General features: G+C 45.2%; 1 protein-coding gene across 1 annotated transcript in view; it reads right to left on the bottom strand.

The window, feature by feature from the left end:
* The window catches only part of LOC138612784 (neural-cadherin-like), a 97,509-nt gene extending 78,891 nt beyond the window's left edge, over nt 1-18,618 (bottom strand). The window contains exon 1 of the mRNA XM_069686227.1: nt 17,619-18,618. Within this exon, the coding sequence (XP_069542328.1) occupies nt 17,619-18,618 (1,000 nt within the window). The remainder of the gene's footprint in view (nt 1-17,618) is intronic.
* Nucleotides 18,619-24,116: the final 5,498 nt, after the last annotated feature.

Genomic DNA, 24,116 nt, shown 5'->3' with positions numbered 1-24,116 from the left:
ACAGGGCCAGATAAGAGCTGCACATTACAGAGGGGCTCGTATGCATCACACTCTGCTTTCTCTGGGATCCTCCATCCAAGGCTTAAACCCAAGTTAGTAAGACTGCAGGCACTGCCCACACACACACATGCACACATACATTTTCCTTCATACAAGCAAGAGCTCTCAAGCGAAAGCAGTCAGTGTAAAAAAGAAAACTTTTTGGTGTAAAGCCAAAACTGTGTATTCACAACGTCCCCAGTTCTATTTTTAATGCCAAAAACGAACCTTAAAAAAAGAAGCTACTTGATACAAAATATGTTGCATGTCTCCCAAACAGTCTCCCCACATACACTAGAGAAGATGGTTTCAAATGTTTGTACCATGCTGCATCATTAAAGCTGGGGTAGACAAATTGGGGGGAAAAAGTCAGCTAGATTTGGGAGCATGAGACAGAAACATGAAAGCAACTCCGCCAAACACATGAACATGCTCTGTCTGACTGAAGCCTCTATCACACATGCACCAAACTCCTGAAAATGTCGGAAACCACTGACATAGACTTTTCAATACTTCATAGTCTTCTGCTCGCCTCAGGTGCCTTCTGTGTTTCTATTGTGGAAACGTCCTCTTACATGTTGTACTGATATTAATCCAGAAACAGTCACCATTAGCGAAGACTCGTCCTCCTCCTGTATGCTGCACACATAAAATACTCATCACCACTGTCCGTCGGAGTCTCTCGGGAAAAGCCGACCACAGTCCTGATTTCTCTGCGCTGGCTGACGAACAAATAAATGTACGATAAACACTGAACCCAAAAGCTTAAACACAGACTTCTTGGACGGCCAGATAGTGTCACAAAGGAATCCACATTATTTGTCCAATTTTGCATTAAAAAAAAAATCTCCAAAAGCACAAACACGGCCCAGAGGTTACGTTCAGTGACTGAATTAGCTGAGGTGACAGCTATTAGACAGCTAGCAGCTCCCACCTGTCATTCAAAGAGGCCACGCCCCTAATGCTGCATCACTTTAAGCCTCAATATAATGTAAACAGTTGAGTTGTATAAAGATTCTCCCCGTACAGTTGTCATGAAGAGAGAAATGAGCTATAGAGACCCAAACTGTTTTTTGTACCAGGCTGTAAACATGTTTATTTCTGCTGTAAAGTTTAACATGGGGCTCTATGGGGACTGACTCACTGCTGGAGACAGCCTCAAGTGGACACCAGAGGAACTGCAGCTTTTTTCCCTGCCACATTGGCTTCACTGTCCAACACCTGAGGGTTCTGCTTGGTTTGGACCTGACCACCTAGAAATTGTCCAGAGATAGTGGAGCGCAGAATGTCGTGATCAATGATAAACGAATAAAAGAATCTTACTCTGCCATTTTTGTGCAACTAGCTTGCTAGCTTTTGCTTGTGGAGCTACGCTCATGCACATCGGGTGCACAGGCAGAAGGGGATTAGGTTGGCAGGCAGGTAGGTTGGCCACTAAATCATTGTACCCACTCCAAAAGCAAAGATTACAATCCTGCAACAGAAGCTGGATCTTTTTCCTTTGTAAGCATTTTATTTATCGACTGCTTCAACAAATAACAGAAAATATGCGTCCAAAATAAATTGCATATTCCTTTAGTATTATTCATTACACCTGTGCTTCACTGCTTTGACAAGTCAAAATATGTGCCTTGAGAAATAAAGTTACAAATGTCTGTTGTGTTGAATTTAAGATTAAATTATGGATTCTGCAGCGTTTACATTCGAAGAAACACAATGAGGGCAAGCGTCGCTTAATTTTCCTCTGACACAATATTGTGCCACATTAAGCCTGCACACGCTGAAGCAACAATCTGACCAGACAATCATTCGAACTTGAACCGACAGAAGAGAGGAGAAGCAAAAATACATCAATGACATGAACGTTAGTCACTATGCTAATGACTCATCAAAGCCCTGCTGGCTACAAAGATGAGGTTACAAATCTGTCATGTCTGTGTAGTGAAAACAGTCGCTCTCCCTCAGTGTGAAAACATTTCAGATTCCAGCCCCGTGACTTCAGACTCATCACACAAACAGGCTTTTGTTCTGATATGCATGAAATATAAAGACAGACCTCACGTTCAAACCCCCGCCCCTCGAGGTGTTAGCGATAATGATGCATCAGCACGAACGGCCACTTGTACTGGAATGATAAAATGTTGATGAATAGCAGTTATTACATATGCCACATTGCACTGAAGTGACGCCTTTCTGCCTGCAATCATTCCGTTTTTCTCACGCTCTTCCATAATTAGTCTCAAATTTAAGATGTTAATTGATGTAAAGTCTGTCTGACTTTACTTCCTGCTGAGTGAAAAGTTACTTTTAAATATGTGTGCTTGGAAGTATCACACTGATCAAATTGATTAAATGGAACAGAGTCAAATCAAAAATTGGGCAGAACTTCAGATTTTTTTTTAAAGCTTTGATGCTCAAAGCTCCGGAGATTAGATCATTATTACATTTCCACTGGCACACACACACACACACACACACACACACACACCCTTTGATAAGTTCTGCATATCACATTTATATAAGATTGTGTGCTTGTTGCTCTCTAAGAAGTCAAATCCAGAGAAAACTTGTTAAATCACCACATTTTTTAAAAATACAATAAAATATAACTACAGTGTGTTTGTGTTTTTGCAGCAGCGTCAGTCATGGACTCCTTAATCCAGAGTCTTGGAGGCCGTCAGCAGCGGTGTTGATGAAGAGTGTGAGATGCATTTCTGGAAGACATAACTGAGTCATCTCGGTTGTTGAGGATCCCCAGCAGCCCCCTTCAGGTAGGGTGAAGGGCGTCTGTGCTGTGAGATAAACCTTCAAATTAAATTTCACAGCATCTCCTCAGAATTGTGTTTTGTGACGTACAACGCTCACATTCTATATGTAAACACGGGTATGATCACTTTCAAGTCAGAGGCTGTCAATGGAGTCGGTTCCACTTTCCATCCCGCTGAATGTTTGGCCTGCCTTTAAAAGGAATGTGCGTCATGCGGTCGTGGATGTTTTTAGTCGTGTTGTTCTATCCGTCAGGCGAAAAAGTACAAAACACAAAGAAGTGTGTGTCAGGAGAAGATCCATGTGATACAGAGTGTTACCTCTGCATTCTTACTCTGTTACATATGAACCTGCCTCACTCCCATCCTCCTCCTGTCCTCCAGAGGCAAAGGACACTTAATTGATCCTTGCCTTTGACTCTGGCTAATCAATATGAGGGTCAAAAAGGGCTCTGATTGTGTCTGAAAGCACACAATGACAATAAGAGTTTTTCACAAACACTTCTGCACCAAACTGCCTCCATAGAAAACACACTTCAAACATGCACATTAGCTGCATCACAAAGGATCTGCTGATCAAACGCCCGGGCTAGCACTCTCTCTAAACACAGCTACTGTAACTTGAAGGTACAAACAATAAGCTTTATTTATACTTTGTCAGTGAACACTCATTCCTCTTTACTGTTTGTTGCAGCTCGTCCCACGTTTAGCTCTGCCACAGCGTGTTGCAATAAAGAGAAATGATTAATCACAGAGTTAACAGGCGCTTCCATACCACAGGCCCCAATCTGTCATTTTTACTAATGGACGACCGACTGAAAGGAAAGGTTTCAAATAAAATCTAATTTCATCACTGATTCATATTATTGAATATTTCCTTGTGAGCGCTCCTCGACATCGCCCGCCCGCCACAGAACAAAACTCCTCCGCCCTCCTACCAAGCCACGCTTTGTTAAAAAACACAAAGGAGTAATTTCTGTCAATGGAGAAATGTCAAGAGTGTTGATCGAGCGAGCGTTCTGAGTTTAACATCTGACACCAATAACAATATGTGGATGAATACAGAGCGATTTCATGCTCCTGCTAAACACAGGAGTGAGAGTTGAAGGTTAAAGTTTTTGTGACTTTTCTGTCCCAACACAGGCAGCAAGCTAATGAAAGGGTCAGAGCCATTTAAATCACAGGAAGTGTGTCGACATACTTCTTAAAAGAAGTCTATCTGTGTAGGATCTTATAGCACATTATGTATTTTAGGTTGGGTTTTTTTGTGCATTTCCAGTCTGACCTCCATGTTTAACACGTGAACCGCCAACGGGTAAAATTTCCCCGCAGCTGTCTTTTGATATGTAACTTTTTTCCCAGGTAATATTTCAGCCCCCCCAGTCATTGACTTTTCCTAACAGTGTGTTCGGTAGCAACCCCTATTGTTAAAGAATGTCAAAATGAAGTCAGATTTTAAAAATGGCCATTTATACTTATAACCGCCAGCGGGTGAAATTTACCCAGATATAGAACGCCGTCATTTTCACGCTATTCATTTCACAAGTCTAGATTGATACATTGTATGTTGCTATGGCAACGCCTTTTTTTCTAACTCGATGACTACTGTGTGTCATCAAGTTGCTCATCAAGTCATGAACTCCAATTCAGCATGGATAAGAGGAAGAGACGCATGAATGTAAATCAGGCCCTGAGTGACGGTGAGTCGGATGGTGGGACGTCTCTGGACGCTGTTCTTTGGTTTGTTTTCTGTGAAGCACCTTGTTCACAAAGTGCTTTGGAAATAAAGTTTATTGTTAAATATATAAATTTCATTGTCATGTTGTCATTTTGTAAGCTGCATAAAGACACTTCATTATACAGCTTTGTGTTTTAAATGATAAATAAATGAACCCTGTACCTTGAACATCAATACATTTTTATAGCGAGTACATTTTACACGTTGCTGGTTTTAGGTATACTGTGACCCCTGGTGGTTCTAGTGTTAACTCTTAGCACCATATTTACACGGCGCACAGCGTACAGTCGAAAGCACATGCCGCTAAGCGACACTTTGCTGGTTACATGGCGCACAATCTGGGCGCAAGTCGCTTAAGTCCCTGGAATATTCAGAAGTGTGTTTTCTGCATAACATGAATCAAACCAATCAGAGTGTCAGCTCTCACTCCCTTTAAGAGCCCGGTGCGCCTGCAGGCAGGCGTGTTGCGATTTACACGGGGGATTTCAGTCATTCTTCTTTTATAAACCGAGCTCGGGCCGGGATGTTAAACTTCTTTTTGTCCACTGTGCCCCCGCACACGCAGAACACACACAGGTCACTGTACATGCTGTATGTCAAAGCACAGATTGATGTTAAAGCCACTGAAGATCCCGCTGCCCAGCAGAAACCAACATTAGGAGAGACGCTGTGAGCGTTTACACACAAGGCACAGCAGCGTAACTTCATTCATGATTTAAATCTCCAGACACGCCGTCAGGATCGGACAGGATCTCATGTTTATTAAAGTTCTGTGTGCTGACCATCAAAGAAATGTCGGCTTTAAATGTTTAATCACTTTTGTTGCTGCTGGATCACATGGCTGTGTTCTCCAGTGTGTGTGTAATGGACACTGGACAGTGTGTTACCTGGGGGCGATTGTCACGGGTAGTTATGTTTGAGGATTGTAATAAATGTACCTCTCAGCTGCGTGTGTGTGAGTGAGTGTGTTTCTGCGTGTGTTAGAGAGAGCGCGCATCAGAATGACATTTTACTAAAGTAAAATGTAAAATTAAAAGTCCTTCATGTCGGCTTAGAGTCGTAAAGGCGCATGAATGATTTCAGGGCTCCAAATAAATACTGAATCAGACTCTCCAAATGAAAAATAAATTTAGATTGAACTGAGAGATTTAAAGGAATATTTGGTTTTACATAATATATTAAAAAATGTCTCTTTGGCAGAGAAATCACACAAAGGACTCTGAGAAAAGTAAAAGAGGGAATGTTGCATTAGTTTTTAATGTGTTGAAAAGCGCTCACACTTAGACTCTCATACTCATCAAACATGAAACATGCAGGGCCGAGCTCTCAGGTTGTTCGTTAGCTAAGATATGCAGGCCATGACTTCATGTATCCTACAGTAGGCCAACATGTCATTACGTGACAGCACTCTCTCAAAAGAGCACTGACATTTTAGAAAAGATGCTCGTCGTAAAGATGAGATGGCAGTGTGATCCCTGCAGCCACAGGAGCCCTGCGCCTTTTATCCTCTAGAAAAGGGGAAAGTTTTGGTTGGTTTATTAAAGTGAAGAAAAGCAGGCAAATTCAATATAAAGAAAAGACTACTATAAATGTACACCTCCTTATAACGGACCAGCTGTTTTATTTATGTCTGCACTGGATGCACAGGATGATACTCTAATACATATTCGTATCTGCTTCTGCTGCCAGGCAGAACCTAAAGATATGTTTCCCAAAGTGTGACTGAGTTTAAAAAGGTTGTTTCAAGTTGGACAAAACAACAAGCAACACCGTCGCACATACAAACAAGTTTACAGTCCACTCACCATTTTAGTAAACGCTAACAACAACATCAAAACCAACAGGACCCGGAGCTCCCGGCCAATCAATAGAAGTCCTGCAGCGTGATGAGGGCACAAACAGGCTGCTGATGTGAGATGATGAGGTGTTTATGAAATACTGTGGTGCCATTTGCATTTTTTAAGGCAAGTGGCATCAAATGGGGCGCCGGTGGCTCAGAGGTAGAGTGGGTCGCCCTCCAATCAGAAGTTTGGTGGTTTAATCCCACAGAGTCTACATGTCGAAGTGTCCTTGGGCAAGATACTGGAGCCGAGGTCGCTCCCAAAGGAGCTATATAAGTGCAGTCCTTTCACAGTGTGGAGCTCCTGATTGAAGCAGCCCGGCCGTCTCGTTTCAGTCATAACTAAACACCTTTTTTAACTGGAGGTGTTTTAAAGGATTTCTGTAGCTCGGGAGCTTCCTAACAGAAACCACTGACAGCCTTTTTGTTGTGTTATAATAAGAAATAAGAATAAAGCTACAATATGTCCTTTCTGATGCCTGTAGTTGTGTTCTGTCTGAGCTTTAAAAACAATAAATGTCCCAAATGAAGCTTTGTGGGTTTTTTAAACTAGAATGAAAGCGTGAACCGTCGATGTGACAGTGTGTGGGATTCCTTTCTTCTTCTCTAATGAAACTGGGGAGAACAACTGTACAGACAGGTATTAGGGTTACATTTACATAAGCACTACATTAGTAGTCAAGTATTGGATCTTCACGACTATCAGTGATATCATACATAATTAGACCGGGCTGTGAAGTACGCTTTCTGTTCTCAGATCTGTGCCGGGACTCTGTCGCTGCTATCCAAACAGACACTTAGTGTAGAAATAATACACACTCAAGCACACCAACAGTGCAGAGCATAGTGCACTCACCCACCTGCACACCCACCAAATGACATGGACGTGCAGTGGCCCGTCACACAGTTCACAGTCATTCGGAAAGGAGTTAATGTAAACGATGTGGAAGGACGGAATATTCCAGAGCAACCTCTCGCTCAGATCTCAGGTAAGCAGATAGAAATGGTTGTTTGGCCTCTCCCTGCAAAGCGCTCCGGGCCCGTGTGTTCCTGCTTGGAGTCGAGAACATGTCCTCTGTATGTTTTCAGAACTTGTATATGCTGTATGTGTGTGTAGAGTTTTAGTGGATTGTGTCTTGTTTGTGCATTGATGTGTGTTTGTGGGCTTTCATGTGTGTGTAATTCACGTGTGCATGTATGTATGGATGTGATGTCAGTGAGGCAGACTTTGGTGTTTGTGTTGTTTGTGTACTGATGTGTAAAAGTCGCTGTGTGTACACCTGTGTGTGTGTGTGTGTGTGTGTGTGTGTGTGTGTGTGTGTGTGTGTGTGTCTTCCAGTAGAAAGCAGAAGACACACCCCTCAGCTCACTCTTGCCTCAGGTTAACCGGAAAGTGTAAGGAGTTCCAAGAAAGCCTGCAGAGAAAAAACTCTGAACCCTGAAGCAGCGGGCTGGGTTTGATGCTCATGAAGGTTGAGAAGAAAAAGAGCAGAGAAGACAAAACAGGAGAGGAGGAGAAGAGAAGAGGAAATCGCGATTGTTGCTCTCCTCCGTTCCTGCCAGAAAGCTGCACTGCTCATACCAGAGCTTTCATTTGGTCATTAGTCTCTATCAGCACCCGTCTGTTAGTGTTAGTGTGTGTCAGAGAGCTATCTTTCTCCCTCTCCCTGCTCTGATGATGGAGAGGTAATTTCAGCTTTATGACAGTGTGACTCTAATGATGAGAATGGGAGAGCTGAGAGCATGTGAGGGCGGGCACCAGTGAAAAATACTCTGTGTGTTCCTCCTCGTGTACATACAAAAGCACACGTGTGTGTCTTTTTGTGTGCGTGTGTGTGTGTGAGCGTGTGCGTGTGTGGACACAAGTGGGATGGGGTCCAACTCCAACCACTGTCCCCATCACTGAATGGGCTGTTAATGGAGAGTAATGAGGGAGTGCTTTCATGGCAGATGTGCCCTCTCTGCAACTGTTTTACCCCGAGACTGTAAAACGGACCGGAGCGAGACATCAGCAGGCGAGCAGCCGCTCCCTCTCTGATATTAGCCGTGCATGTGTTGCAGAATTTGAATAGTTAGTTGGCTGAGTTTGCCTCATGCTGCTGGGCCCCAGGAAGTACGAGTAAGTATCATTTTGACACAGCACCTAGGGTCACATTAAATGACAAAGCCCTGGCAGTGTCAGCCAGGCCCAAAATCTGTTACAGGGCCATCTTCTTCACTGGAGTGTGAAATTATTTTAGCTCTCTGCTCATTATAGGATTTTAAAATGCATTATAGTTAGGGCTTTTATGGTGTGCTGCAGCATTAATTCAATTTGCCCCATTCACGCTTTCTTATTATCATGCTCAGTTCAAGCTACAGGGGGAGGAAGCTGCTGAGCAGTGCTCCCCAGTCTTATCTCTAAAGGATATAAACTACACTACCCAGCTCAATCAGAGGCAGGCCGAGCCGCTCCATCCATTCATCCACTCTGCTCTGTCTCCCTCTCTGCTCTCCTCCAAATGCTGCTTCCTGTGGTGACCTCCATCCCTCTTCCCATCCTCCATCCTTCTCTCCATTTGCTTCTGAGTTGGTGATTGATGGAGGTTGTCTTTAAGGCCCTTTCGATATCTTTCCATAGAAACACGTATATAGGCAAACAAACATAAACACATACAGCCCAGGCACAGTCTGCGATGCCAACACACACACACACACACACACACACACACACACACACACATACAGCGAGAGCAGGGCCAGGCAGAAGCAACAGAGGGAGCTGCACAGGTTTAATAGGAAAACAAGCCACAGTGTATGGGTGCAGACAGCATTAATCTATCACTGAGACCAGAACCTGGGTCTGTGTTTGTTTAGCTCACCACACAGGGTGGTATTCTGGAAACACCCCATCACTGTCTGGGATTGTGCAAAGCTTTAATAATGTGTGGAACATTCCGGATGAATTCCCGAGGAAGTACAGCAGATTAGTGAGTCGCAGCAGTGAGAGGCCGGATTCAGCTCCTCTAATGTAAACCACACAACATGGTTAGTCCTTTGTCTGCGCTGCACATATGTGCACAAAACATACCACACACCACAGACGTCACATGCATTAAAATGTAACCCAGCATGTGACTGCGGTTTGGCTTATTGGTAATGGGGGAAGAGGAAGAGAGGATGAGGATAAAGTCCTCATTTAGATATCTAATCCAGAGAGCAGTCTGTCCCGTGTGGACCATCATCTCCCGTCATTAACAGCAGGCCGGCAAGATTAAACAAGATCAATGTTTATCACCCACTGTCTGCGAGAGAAACCGAGCGTTAACTCCCCCACCTCATCACGATTTATCTCAACGTCCGTCTCAGAGCCACGCTGACAACAGACATCTATGATTATATGTAGCATATGTAGCAAAGACACATTAATCAACTGTAATTCCCCAAATCTGCGATAATGTTATAACATTATAACATATTCACACATGCGCTCATATTAATATGTTTAAATGCTCCATCAGGGGGATTAATTCAAATATATGGTGAGATTGCACTCAATCCAAATATTAAGACAGGCTGAGTGATTTCACTTGTAACTTGCAGCGTGTGATTATTCATGAGGGATAACTGAACATTTACGGACTGATCCTCAATTTACTGTTTGACAGACGCAGCCATTTCTCAGTCAGAGATATCCATCAAAACCAAGTTCAGCACATTCCAACAATTAATTATTGAAATGACTCGATTAAAAAGGAGCAGCTCTGACAGGGCGGAAAGGGCAGCAGTAATTATGAGTCGATAACTCGTGAAAAATGTCGCGCAAAACAGCAGATATGCAGCTCCTGCAACAAAAGCTTTCTCTCCCCACCTCCTGACTTCTGAACATCTTTCCTCGGCTTCATTTGAGGTGAGCAGGGTTCTGTTGGGCTGACACAGTGCACTCAGTTCCAGATCTCGATCCTTAATGTGTGGCAGTGGTGCGTGTCTTTGTGTTTCCACAAAGGCTGGAACTACTAACGACACAGCAGCATCCCTACCCCATCCTTCTCAGCACATCATAAGACTGTAGAGACCATATGGTCTGATTAGTCCACAGAATTAAGCCCTACACTGTCGAGGCAGAGAGAGAGAGATGGAATAAAAGCCATGCACGTTCACTTGTTCTGCCGAGAACAGACACAAATTGGAAGCTGGAACACAGTAAGAGGAAAATCGCTCACACACATGCTTCACAAGCACAGGCACATAATAACAGAAACGTCCAAAACTGGACGTGAAGAAAGTAACAGCAGACAACAGACAGACCACAAGCCCCATCAGGAAACATCAGGGACAGAAATGGTGTTTTGTAGGTCCTCTTCTGTGGTTTTTAGATATTCTGTTTGCACATCTCCCTCTCTCTCTCTCACACACACACATTGAAAATATAACAACATATCCTTATAACAGCCTGCGTACCTTCTCCTGGATAGTCATCAGCCTGAGAGGCACTACATTTTCTCTGCATCAAAGACACCTGCTACTGTAATCAGCCGCCCTCTGGCTGTGATGGAGATGCAGACTGTCTCCTTGTTTCCTGGAATTGATTAAATAAGTGAACCATGAGATGGACATCATTTTCAAACACATTTCCCAATGTGAGCTGCACTTCCCCTGCCTTCGACGCAGTCTTTTTGATTTGCCAGTCTGACTAAAATACCAGAGGAAAAATCCTCTTCATTCTACCATCTCTTTTTTGCTTGGCAGTCATTTTCATCTTTTCAACAAAAGGCGCACTCGCACTCTGCAAATTGGTGTCGCGCAATTACTACAATTTCTGCAATTTCTGCAATTTGTGCACTTTACTCTAAAGCAAAGTTCATGGCATGTCAAAACATCTCACTAGGCAACTTGGCCAGCCATGTGATCTTTTTCTCCGGCATTAAAAATCTCCTCGTTCACAGTTCACCCAGCAAAGCTTTCAAAGTTGTCTGTGTCCTGTGTGTTTATCAGCGCCTCCTTGGGCCACCGAGAGCGCAGCTGCAACCATTGTTATGCTCAGTTAATTGGACCTTTGGGTACAAAAGGTTGAGAAATTCAAGACCAAATAGATAAATAAGCACAAGCATCGAATTCCCAAGACATAGCCCGGCGCTAGCTCCAATTTTCCCCGACTCATTCAGGCCTACAGGCGGGCTGACGGAAAGGCTGATTCATTAGAGTGCTTCAGGACGGTTCTATCAGCCTCTGGACTCAATCACACACCTACCCCTCCGCGACTTTGTAAACTATCAGCCACAGTCTGTCACAGCCCATTCTGCGACATATAAATTGTTGTTTAAAGTGATGTTTTGTGACTGGGAGCAAAACAGCTCCTGGTTAATCAATAGCACAAAATCAATCGAGCTCTCAGGGGAAATGGCACAGAGAGGCGATCCAGCATGCAAAGGTGGAGCTGAAACAAAAGTTTCAGAGTGACGGGGGGGAGGTGGCAGCAGTGGAGGGGACATTCAGCCACACAAATAAACTGCTTCTCTGTTCATTACAAATCATTACAAATTTAAGCCATCACACCAACGCAGCGGCAGAAAATTCAATTACGTCAACAAAACCCTCAAACTTGAACCCAAAGCTGGAGCAGCGAGAGCTGGATTATATTTAATAAAAGAAAACTTCTCAGTGGGTGATAAGCTCCTTTTACAATGTGCTAGTGAGGCTCATTTATCACACAGGTAGACACCTGGTTGCTCTCAGGCTTTCTGGGAGTCTGTGCAGCCGGAGGTCAGCAAGACATTTACCTGACAGCGCCTGCCTCCGTGCAGAGTCTGGAGTTGACAATGTCTGTGGTAATGGGCATCAATAATGCAGACCCTCGGCCAGATAAAAACTCCCTGTCGCCACGAGTGTCCTCGCAGCACTGCGACATATGCAGCACTCACGCCTCCCACTACTCCTCACACAACAAACCTGTGAAATTTATGTGGCTGCTGTGCTGAAGTTTCTGCTGTAATGAGATCTACATCGCTCCTGTAAACAGAATGACATATGCATACTTGCTGATTCCACGTCTGCAGCTCCATAATTATGTTTTTTCTTTTGCAACTTATGCTGCTCCGACTTCAGTACACACACAAATATATTCCCTTCCTCCCTGTGAGAGTTGTTCTGGCAGTAAGGATCCAACAGTTTGATTGTTTGTCTGGGTTTGAATGCAGTTTCTGTCATTGTCATTATAATGTTGCGATGTCATGACCGGCTCAGCTTTAGTGCCACAGTGATCCCTGGACAAAAGACAAAGAGCAGCATCACTGGTTGTTTTGTTTCCGGAGATTATCTCTCCCTCTATCTCTCTGTTTTCTGCGTTCTCTCTTTGTGCCATTCCAAAGGGCAAGTCATACTTTTCTCCCCATCTTCCCTCCATTTGCCCTCAAACAATCTTCAGACAAATACTGGCCCACGTTGCCCTTTTCACAGCTGTACAGTGCTATATTTTTTCTCGCCCCCCTGCGCCCTGTAGCTATCCACTCTCTACAACAGGCTGGAGTACATGCGCACCTCATTCCCCTCCTGCCACCCCAACAGTTTCTCACTCCTGCCCTCTAAACATCTGACAATTATGTTTCACCAAGCCGACCTCATCGGCAGTATACAACTCCCTGCGTCTGATCTGGCTGCCCTTTCTTATCTCCTGCGAGGCTTACAGCCACACAGGAAAAAACAATCTCACACAGGCATGAATTTACTCACTCCTTCCATCTTTTTCCGCCTCTATCCGTCCCCCTTTCTGCTCATGTTTCTCAACTTTGCCTCACTTAACCTTCCTGACCTTAAAGCCACGCTCTGTGACTGTGCCCCGAGCATTACACCACCTCCTGACCGCTTTGTGCCCCTGATTGTAACTTCCTGCATCCCCTTTAAATGTTTCATCCTCATGCAAAGGACGGCTGTTCTCCTGCCTCTCCCCACTCCTCTTCTCTCGCTCTTTTAAGTCCATCTTTGAAAGAAAAACTGTTCCCTCCCCTCCTACATGGCTTCAGATACATGCTAGGACTGTAGAGAAGAAAGGGCTGCGGGGCTGTTGCTTGTGCACATCCATTTGATATCTGAGAGAGCACAGAGCAGGAATCATGTGCTGCAGGCATGTTGCAGCTTCGCAGCATGTCGTCACAAGAAACAAATCTGAGAATCTATGCTGCAGGGAATCTGGATAGTGAGAGGACAATCACAGCATTTAGCACGTACGCTCTCTGATGCACAAACACATTTACACAACTAGACATGAAAACATTATCTGCACATGCAACCACACACACACACACACACACACTCACGATTAAAACCCACCAAATAAAGCATCATCACCAAGGGCACTTTTTGTTTCTAAATTGAATAGATGCGGACAGCTTTTTGTGAAATTGTTTTCTACTTAAACAAACAGCCCCACAGTCACAAATTACAAACAAAAACCAGATAGGGTCTCTTCTCAATTCATTTCACATCACAAGGGGAATATGCAAATATAATGGGGGGTGGGGGGGGCAAGTATGAAAGGGGAAATTGGATTAAAGACAGCATGAGGCGAGATGCTGACTATGAGACAGAGGCAGGAAGAGGGAGGAGGACGGAGAGAGAGAGAGAGAGAGAGGGTTCCTGACAAACAGGCTGAGGAGAGGTGATTACCACAAGCTGAATGCCACCCTGCCCACAGACACCTAAAGGCGAGGGAGAAACCACTCCAATACCCCCCCACTCCAACTCACAAAGGACTGCACCGCTCGTTCAATACTCCTCCGAACACGTCAAATACCATTAACAGATTCCGACTCAGGTGCAAAAAAAAGGATCCTTCAGGCGGGACAACCAAAAGCCAGAATTCCCCACCAATCCAAATGTAACCTGACGTCCTCTGTGGGCCGGCAGAAATCCTTCACAGGAAGAGCTGGAGAGGTCCCTCACTCCCTCTCCTCCAAACAACACCACATAACCAGTTTGTGTGATTCATGAGTCATGGCCTACTTCCATTGCTTTTACCTTTTTTCTGCTCTGCTGCAGGTTTGATACACGAGGCAATGTCAGAAAAATATCACTTCATTGTTTTCTCCAGGGATTTTTGTTGTACTGAATATAGTTTAGAAGGTAAATATTTCCCCAACATTAGCAGGGGATCTAGTCAAGGAGAAAGGAGGGGTGCTATCACGGGGCCAAAACAGGAGACGATTTTTTAGGCAAACAAGGTGAAAGAGCTGCACACGAAACGCATTCTCCACACATAAACTCTAATGATGACTGCATTTATTCTTATATTAAAGAAAGAAAAGTGTAATTAAAGGAGAATAAATGAAGGGAAAATGTTTGTTTTGTTTCTGCAGAAGAGAAAGTGCTCGCTAACTTTGGAGGTTTAATTACAAAGTAAGTGGTGTAATGAATCACAGCGCTGCGATGGAGATGATAATATGTGATATAGGAACATTACTTCAGAAATGCGCAAAAATAAAGCAGAATCCCAAACAGGTTACTCAAATCAATGTAACAGCGAGCAGTGTGCGGCTGTATGTTTAAATGAAATGATCAATTTCTGCAGAAAATGTCAATCAGCACGATGACTAATCGGATCAGATCAGGACGGCAGCAGCAGCATGAGAACTATGGTGAATTATTTTAATCATATTCACAGCTTTATATGCAGGCCCGTGTGTCCATTTAAAACAAACTGAATATTCAAGCTGAAGTATGTTGTAACTTCTGAGGCACTATTACTCAACATTTATTCAAATCAAAGCTTTTATCGATAAAAAGACGACTTAAAAGTCTGATCCGAGTTCAAACATGCTGATCCGGGGGGCACAGGATGAGTCGTTTGGTAAGCACATTTTCTCTCAGGTAAATGAGTCAATGAGGATGGACCCCCGCTGAGTGAAATCCAGCTCTGCTGTTCTGTCTCCCTGCTTATCTGCAGCGTGCTAGAATAATTAATCTGAGATCTAAGTGTCAAACAGGACTTTTTAATCTCCATCTGAGCAGTACAAATAACAGCTCATCTGACGGCTCTACAGAACACGTTACCCACAGCAAACAAATTAACATAAGAAAGCCTCGCACCAGTGTGATTAGCATTTCATGCCCAAACTAACCACTTAATGAACACAGTCACTGCGCATCTGCATTCACTAGTTGATGACCACATCTTTTCCCCACACACACGGGCTGCAGCCAACATGTGTGCGTTACTAGACCCATCCAGAGGAGCGAACATGGAGCAGGGCTGCCTGTTGACTGAAAATCATCACTGTGGTGCACATTTACATAATACAGGCGACAAGAGGTGGCTCTATGGTAATAATAGTTGTGATAGAAGTGTGGGAAGACTTTTCATCAGTGTAAGAGTCAGAATGAAAGTGACTCAGTGTGCACGAGGTGTGGAGATAATGAAAGGAGGACTCCACAAGTGAGCAGAGTCCCTACAGATATGCTGCAGTAAAAGCTACCTGCAAAGGTACAGGTAGTTCTGGACCTCAGTAACTGTCTCCCACACTGCTGTCCCTGCTCTGGTGCTGTTTCTGAGGCTGTGGTTTGTCATGCCGTGTCGCTGGATTGTGTCAGTGAGCGCTTTATTTTGTCTTCCGCTTGCATGTGAATAAATATTTGTAAGGTAAACACTGGATCTGCTTTGAACTGCAGGTAGACTGCTGCCTGCCTGACAGAGCTTTCTGTTTGACATTCAGCAGGTGACTGTCAGCACCACGGACAGCTCCGTGCTACACAGAGTTCACGGTGGAGAGATAAGTTGAGACGACGAAGCGCATGGGGCCTTATTAAAACTGTTGTTTCTCTACCTGGGGTCAGTTTCAGAACGACCACGCAGTCTCACACTTGCATACAAACAAACACCTACAAAGACACAAAGCAGCTCACTCATCCTTTTCTCCTTGATGCGTCTATGAGCTCACTCCTTTATCTGTGAGACAGACCAGGAATCTATCGCAACACCCAAGCCAACACACACTCAGTGTGCGGAGGCAAATTCACGAGGGAGATTAGGTTAAATCTCTAAAAATAAAAAACAGCTAAAATGGACTCAGACATGTGTGTACGGAGGATTGGGGATGAGACGAGCAGAAGAAAGGCCTGTCCTCCCCGCCGCCCGTCAGGATTCTGTCTGGAAATCTGCAGTCACAGGATAAAGGACACGCCACGTCTTTGATCAGGGAAGGAGAGTTTTGCAGGTGAGAGGTAAAATGGAGGAAGGTATCTGAATATCTGTCAGGGTAGAGACGCTTATTTCTGTTTTGCATCTGTGGGGAAAAAATAGGAACCCGTCAGAATTCAGACTATTTTTGCTCTCCCTGAAAAACCTCCAGACACCCCTTTGCAAGAATGTGTCCCAATCAGGCATGCAATTACAATCTAGAGCATGCTGTGCAATGTACCAGCAGCAGGCAATTCAAATGAAAACAGCGCTCACTGTTTCCTGCACACTGTGCAGCTCAATTACCAAGCAAATCATCTTTATTCCTTGTTTTTGTTTTGTATTGTTTTCCGTTTTTAAGCTTGAAGTCGGAACTTTCGGAGGAGCAAAACAAAACTTGAGCAACTAATACACACAAGTTTCACCTTTCCAACAAGAATTTGAGAGGTTGCCTGATTGTGGCTGCTGCTTCAAATCCCCGGGACTGGAGAGTGAATGAGAGGAGGATTAGAGGGGTAATGCCAGTAGATGAGAGACAGAGAGAGAGGGTCGAAGTGGTTTGCCACTCTGCAAGGATTAGCTCTGAAAACAACTTCACACTCGCAAACTATGTCAATCAAGGACATAATTCAAGCAGTTCAAAAAGGCCCTTAAACAAAAACTGAGACACTCGTCTGCTCCCTGCTGCGAGTGAGCTCGTAATGTTCAATCACAGCTGAAACATCTCAGACACATCAGAATAAATTGGACAAATATTGAAATGCATTTGAAAAAAACCTCCTCGCTGAGGGCTGCATTGTTTCAGGTGCTGGGATGGACGGATGATAATGAGGCACCTGTGGAATGAGCCTGTGCTGCAGCTACTCTGACAGCCCTGTATATGTATGGATGTGTCAGGCCTGTTGAGGGGCTCCACTGATGAGGGCTGAGGTGTCCAGATGGCAGCACAGTTTTACCATGAGCATGTAATGTGGAGCATTCCATTAAAATAGGGCATCACCACTACAATGCATGTAACTCCCGGGGAGATGAGGGAGGGGGTGCATGACCTAACTTAAGTGCGGATCAATGCAGAAATATTCTACACACCTCGTTTATCCTGAACCTTTACAGTGAGCTCCAGGAGAGGCTCTGTCTCCCTGTCCAGCCTCCTGGTGATCGTGATATCTCCACTCTCGCGCCCCACGCTGACCGCAGAGCTCTCTGACTCCGGGGAAATCAGCTCGTAGGCGGCTGACTGGAACCTGGAGGGGCTCAGGCTCGTTATGACCGAGCCGACGCTGGCATCTTCAGACACGTTGAGGGAAACCAGTGTGCCAGGGTCCAGTAGTGCCCGCGGCCACCGTCCTGCCCTCCCTGACCCCGTTAAATCGGCAGGACGCGTCGCCCACCGCTGTGGCGCGACAGTGATCACTACACCTTTACTGGTGAGGGGGGGCCACCCGTGGTCTCTGGCAAAAACATAGAATGTGACTTCAGAAGGGAGCCCCAGGATAGAGTCAACCAGCAAAACTTCGCCCGTTTTCGGGACCACATAGAAGCTGCCGTTTTTAGGGATGGAAATGTATGTCAACTCTGCGTTGTTGCCGCTGTCAGCGTCGACCGCCTCCAGCCTGTAAACCACACTACGGAGAGCCGTGGTGTCATCTAAAGTTATGTGCACGGTGTCTGCACTGCGAAAAGTGGGCTCGTGGTCGTTGGTGTCCAAAACGTCCACTTTTACCGAAGCGACCTCGAAGACGACGGACTCCGGCACGCAGGTCTGACAGAACAGAGCCAGACTCAGCAGGTATTCTGCGCGAGCCTCTCGGTCTAGAACCCTGCAAGTTTTTAGTAATATATTTCCCCGCTTGTGGTGGGCGAAGGCGCGGAAATCTTCGCTCCCGTTTCCGTACAGTTTGAACTGCATTCCGGAGACTGGGCACCATTTTTGCGCGTCGATGCGCCTCACCGGAATGCTCAGTCCGTTTACTTTCGAAGCCGTCGGGGAGTTCTCAAAAACATGCCCGTGAAAGAAAGGCAGTCGGCCCTGGGTTTGATATCCAGCAGCAGGCGTCAGAAGGCAGCAAAACAAAACACCCCAAATCATGTTGGTGGCAAGTTCTGTGCCTCCGCGCCACTCAGGGGGCCTGGGAGAAAATCAATCAAAAAGAAAAGAGAAACACTTGAGAAACGTTTCCGTCATAGTTATCCACGAGCTGATCCTTCCAGGAGACCCCTCTGAACTTAACGCTTCTTCATCCTGAGAGATCCGTCTCCTGGCTCCATGCAGCACGGCCGCGTGCAGGCAGTCCACAGCGCTGCAGGCAGCTGGCTGTGTTCGTACCCAGCGTTCAGCACCACAGCGCCGGACAGCGCCAAGCGCGGGGGCGTGGCGGCGCGCGGGGACGGAGCTCCTCGGTGAACCCCACCCAGTGTGATGGTCAGGAGGGTCCCCGCCTCAAACCTCTCCACGACCGCCTGACTTAGCCTGTGCACGCGCAGCAGGAGGCTTCCTGAATGACACCGTGTGGCACAAATCCGCTCTCAGCGTAAAGAAGGGTTGACGGAGAGAAAATCACTCATCCTTCCTGTCCAGAGACAGAACACACATGCTCCTGTTCCCATCTGTCTGGGATCAAACCACTCCAGCCTCCAGGGAAACAGACGGGGCTGCCTTGCTCATGAACATCTCCCACGTTCCTGCGTGAGGACCTGATTCAACAACCTTCTCTCTGCTCACGAGTCCTCTGTAAACTTTATGTCACAGTTCCAACAACGCGCTGCATCTCTGCAGCCTCATGTCCACATAATCACCCTGCCATATGTAGAAACTCCAAAACACTGGGAAATGGTTCAATATAAATGCAAATGATCGGATCTGTGCTGTTTAACTGTGTAAACATGATGATGTAAGACAGCCTGCTCTGCATACGTCTTTGCTGATATATGCAGAGTTCAAATTAACATTGTCACCCTGATTGCTCCTCCTCCCTCTTCCCTCTCTGCCAGCACGCTGAGCACCCAGAGCGCTCTAAACCTAATCTGTAGGTGGCTCTGCTAATTCCCACAGCCTGCACACTTCCCATTCCCCTCACCTCCCTGTACGTGTCGAGTCAGGAGACTAAATATTACATGGGCGGACGGCTGTGACTTGTCAAAATGATAAGGAAATAATGGACTAGAGAGCACGGCTGCACGCTCCACTGAGTTTGTGTCCCATGTCATGTCGCGCCTTTACTTCACACGTGCACGGATCAATATTCATATTCATAGGGGGGGGTGATGTTATGCAGGACCAGTAATTCAATGCCATGCGATGTTCCTCTGCTCATACATAAGGTACATCTGTAGGCTGCTCAGTTTGAAAATTCATCAAAGCTCCCGCTGAAAGATCCTTATCAATTTGAAACCACAATCCATCACTGCAAGTTTAGCCGAATCCACTCTCTGCAGCAAACTGTTCTTTTTCAGGCAATAACTCTGGTAACTGGCAGTGAGCCCCGAGACAATTTTAAATCACAGCCTGCCTGCAGCTGGAGCACAGAGCTCATATTGGTTGATCGCTGTGGTCTTTTACGTGGCACAAACTGTGGGCGGTGTCACCAGGACACATCAGCAATCCCACACTCACTGGTGTTCCTCCAACGTCTGACCTGAGGAGGGAAAGGCCCTTAAAAAAAGGCAAACATGAGCAGCAAAATAACCTGGAACCAGAACATGACAGAGAGCCTGATGGGAGCCTGACCTCGTGTGACATCACTGCTATTGTCATTTAAGGTGAGATATCTAAAATAGAAGCTGTCAGCGTGGACCCCGCGTGCTCAATCTGCTCCGTAACTTCTCCTCTTTGAACTCCCTAAGTGCTTTATGAATGCAAATCAAATTCTGTCTTTTATCATGTTGTCTCACATGCTGAAATTCGGCGTGACTGCCAGCATGGGAGATAGCAGTAGCAAAGGCTAATTCAATCACAGGGCCAGGCCGGAGAGTGAGGAGAGTTTACTTGAGGGTTGCAGCAGTTATCTCCTGAGATGAAACGCCAACTTACACCACATAAAAACAACAAAGCTGTAATGAATTTTAAAAAAGAATCATGAACCGTCTCATCATCGCTCTCCTCCAACAGATAACTCAGAGCTGCAGGGCATTAAAGAAGAAATCCCACTGAAGAGAGCCGTCGACGAACATTAGAAAGCTTCATGCTTACTTAATGAATAATTGACAGAATCCATTCCCCTTACTCAAACACAGGCCGGCTCAGCTTCTGGAGGCAAAGGTTGCAGCCTTGGAGCTTCTAAAACATGCTACCTCTGCTTCTCTGCCCCTCAGAGATACGGCATGATGGGAGTGTGGGAGTCAGGAGGTCCCATAATGCAACTCATCCTGGAGGTTGCTTGTTGTCTCTTATTTCTCCTGGAAAGGCGGGGTTAAAAGAACCCCAATAGGAAGGTAAAGACGGCACTAACAGGACTCTGTGAAGAGGTTAAAAGGCAGTTCAAGCCTTACTGATATGGGTTTTTTTAAGGGCCAGGTCTGGTACCAATTTATGAGGGGACAAAATTCAGAGCATACTGACATGACGGTCGATATAGTGAACTTTGAAGTGGAATGAAAACAGACATTTTATATGGATTTAGCACCGTTATCGCTCTGATAAGACTCTGGAAAGGTAATCTGAAGTTTTTGAACCATTAACTTTATCAAGCCGCTTTCCCAGTGGTCAATAAACCCGCTAACACCCGGCATTTTTGCTTAGTGGGAAAGCTTACAATCAGCACTCAGACATCGACTCTGATCGCCATTGATGGGAACAGAAAACTCAGGTCGACACACTAATCTCCGCCCCCTTTCCGGCGCGATGCTATGACGGCACAGCTACAAATTCCTCCCGTCTCTGTCAGAGCAGCGCTCGAACACCGTTCCAAATTTGTCGCCGCCCAGTTTGATAAACAGATTGAATGAGTAACAGATACAATAAAGACCTAACCACCGTAACATCTTCACTGGTAACTAACCCTGTCTCCTGCCGCGTTTGTGACATCAGACGGTGACGCAGCAGAAAGAACCGACAGGAGGATACTTCACTGGCAATGGGAAAAGAGACAATCGGCTGTCTGCTCAGCTGTGACAGTCTGCTACACGTGCTGCAGACAGTGTAGAGAGGATTGTAAACGAAGGAGTCAGAGCGCCCTCTGCTGGACAAACGAAATCATTTCTGAACATATGCATTATGTTCTGCATTACATGTTGTGCAAAAAAACCACACAGACAGCTCTGATGTATATCTGAAAGGCCCATATCAGCTACTAATACACATAATATATTCTGTTAATATGCCTGTTCAGCAGAAGGCAATGACTTAATTGGCTGAAACTGAGAGATTTATTAATGAATGAGAGAAAATGAAAATGGATGACGAGGCAGCCAGCTCCGTGTGCATGTTAATAGTGAACATTTATAGAAACGTACGCTACATAAAGAGATGCAAAGAGCCATTTCTGGAAACACTGTGACACGGACAGGAGCAGCCGCTCTGTACTGCCGCTCGGCGTGGTGTTTCTGTTTGTATGGGCCCCTCAGGACATTTTCCCTCATCACAACCTGAAGGCAGAGAGCAGTTAGAGGAGCTGGATAAACATAAAGGCATTTCCCTCATGTATTAGGTACGGCTAATTAGATTTGATCTGTGATCCCCTTAAGGCTCCTACCACCTACTGTAGTATTTAAGCTGTGCTGTAGAAACCACAACTGTTTATTAATAGAGGTATTAATTATGAAGCGACGTGCGCAAGCAGGTTGAGAATTTACGCTCAGAATAATTATGCAGCGGAGGTAACTTCACATCACAATCAGGTCCTGAAAATGTCAGGTGTGCAGCAAAACAGCAGCAAACCCAAACGGTCTCATTACCGAGCGTCTCTTTAGCCTTTTACTCAGAATGCCACATCTCATAAAGGCTGAAGACTCGGGAAGTTAGATACAAAGAGAACAACAGAATCCACTTTGAAGGAAAAGCCAAAAATAATTTAATGAGTAACGCAGGGCCTGTTGTTTTGATAGAAACAAAACGCACATCTTCAGGGCCACAGCTCGTCTTGGGAGCGCTTTTATTACAGCTACATTGTGATTAGTGGAGCCTGGGGTTCCTTCAGTGATTAGCACACTTAGAAATGATCACTGATTTGAACAGTATCTCGTTTTAGCCTCAAACAATCACGACTTTGTATTAGCACATTAAAAGATTTTTCACATCATCAAAAGACACAGGAGACAAGTCATGGAAAAATAAGAGAAAATGAAATTAGCACAGCGCGCTCTGCCTAACTAAGAGGTGTTTGAAAGAGGCAGCGAGGATGTCTCTTACAAACACAGTTTGGAGTGAGAACATTACCTCGCATGCACAATGAAACTCCCCCATTCTGTTCTCAGTTAATTATCCCACCAGCCCCAGCCATTAGGCAGGTTTCCATTACTCGACCAGTTCAAGGCTGTGAACTAATAGAGTAAATTCAATAATGTGCTATTTATGAGGCTGGGAGGATTATGAGCGACCCATTTGGGGAGAAAATGAACACTACTGAAGGCTTCCCGAGCAGAGCACACCAATAATTTCTAATACGAGGTGGTCCTGCTATGATTTACACGTGGGACCAAAATAAAAGACCCCCACTTCTCATTATCCATAGCAGACCACGCATACATGGATAATGAGGAGAGGATTAGACCACCAGACCTTACTGTCTGTTCTTTATTATCTGGTCCTTTTCAGACCTTCTGAGCCTCCATTTTTCTTTGCAGATCAGAGAGAACTGTCAGAGATGAGTCAGTGTCAGGGAGATTAAAATAGATCAGTTTTATTCCTCTCTGTCTCAAAAACACACTCCACCCATCCTCAGTCCTCTAATTCTTCTGATTCCATGAACTGCATTGTTCATCCTTTCCAGGCTACCCTGTTAAGTGGCCTCTTAATAATAAGACCAGCTTCAAATGGACGTTATGCTCGTATATCACGAGCAGTACCCTCCAGTAGAGGTCCCTTATCCAGGCTCAGGCCCCGTGGTTCATCATCTCTGCTGTGGAAAAGCTTTATGCAGCCAGTTTAGAGGCTGTTTCCAGCAGGACCATTCATTTGAAGAATAATGAGAGGGGGGGTTAACAAGCTCCCAGGGACATAAATTTCATGCAGCCTGCTGCAAAATAGGAGAGTTTTTCAAAATAAGGGCCCAAAATACTCACAAAAAGTAATGTTTACACCGCCAGTAAATGCTGCTTGTGTGGTGGAATACATTTAGTTTAAAATAAGATTGTATGATTGCTATATTTGTCTTTTGTGTGTCTTTATTTGCTACTTCATTTGACGTAATGTAAGTAAACAAATACAGCTTCCGCCATTATTCTAGAAAACGCTCCTGTGTTCGTCTCTGCAGGCTGTGAAACGTCCTTACCTTCCTCTCTTTGTCTTCATCCCACTTATCATTCATCTCCAGCCTGTCAAATATCTTTACAGCAGCAGTAATGTCGATGAATGTCCTCCATTACGGCTCGTTTGGCGCCTCCGTGTGAAGGCTCTCCGGCGCCCTCATCCGTCTATTGAGAGGACTGCAG

Source organism: Semicossyphus pulcher, unplaced genomic scaffold (genome assembly GCF_022749685.1).
Source record: "Semicossyphus pulcher isolate SPU_LCO1_2020_fin unplaced genomic scaffold, fSemPul1.0.p SCAF_8, whole genome shotgun sequence".
NCBI lineage: Eukaryota > Metazoa > Chordata > Actinopteri > Labriformes > Labridae > Semicossyphus > Semicossyphus pulcher.
The sequence above is the reverse complement of the archived record's forward strand: the minus strand, read 5'-3'. Positions and strand labels throughout refer to the sequence as shown.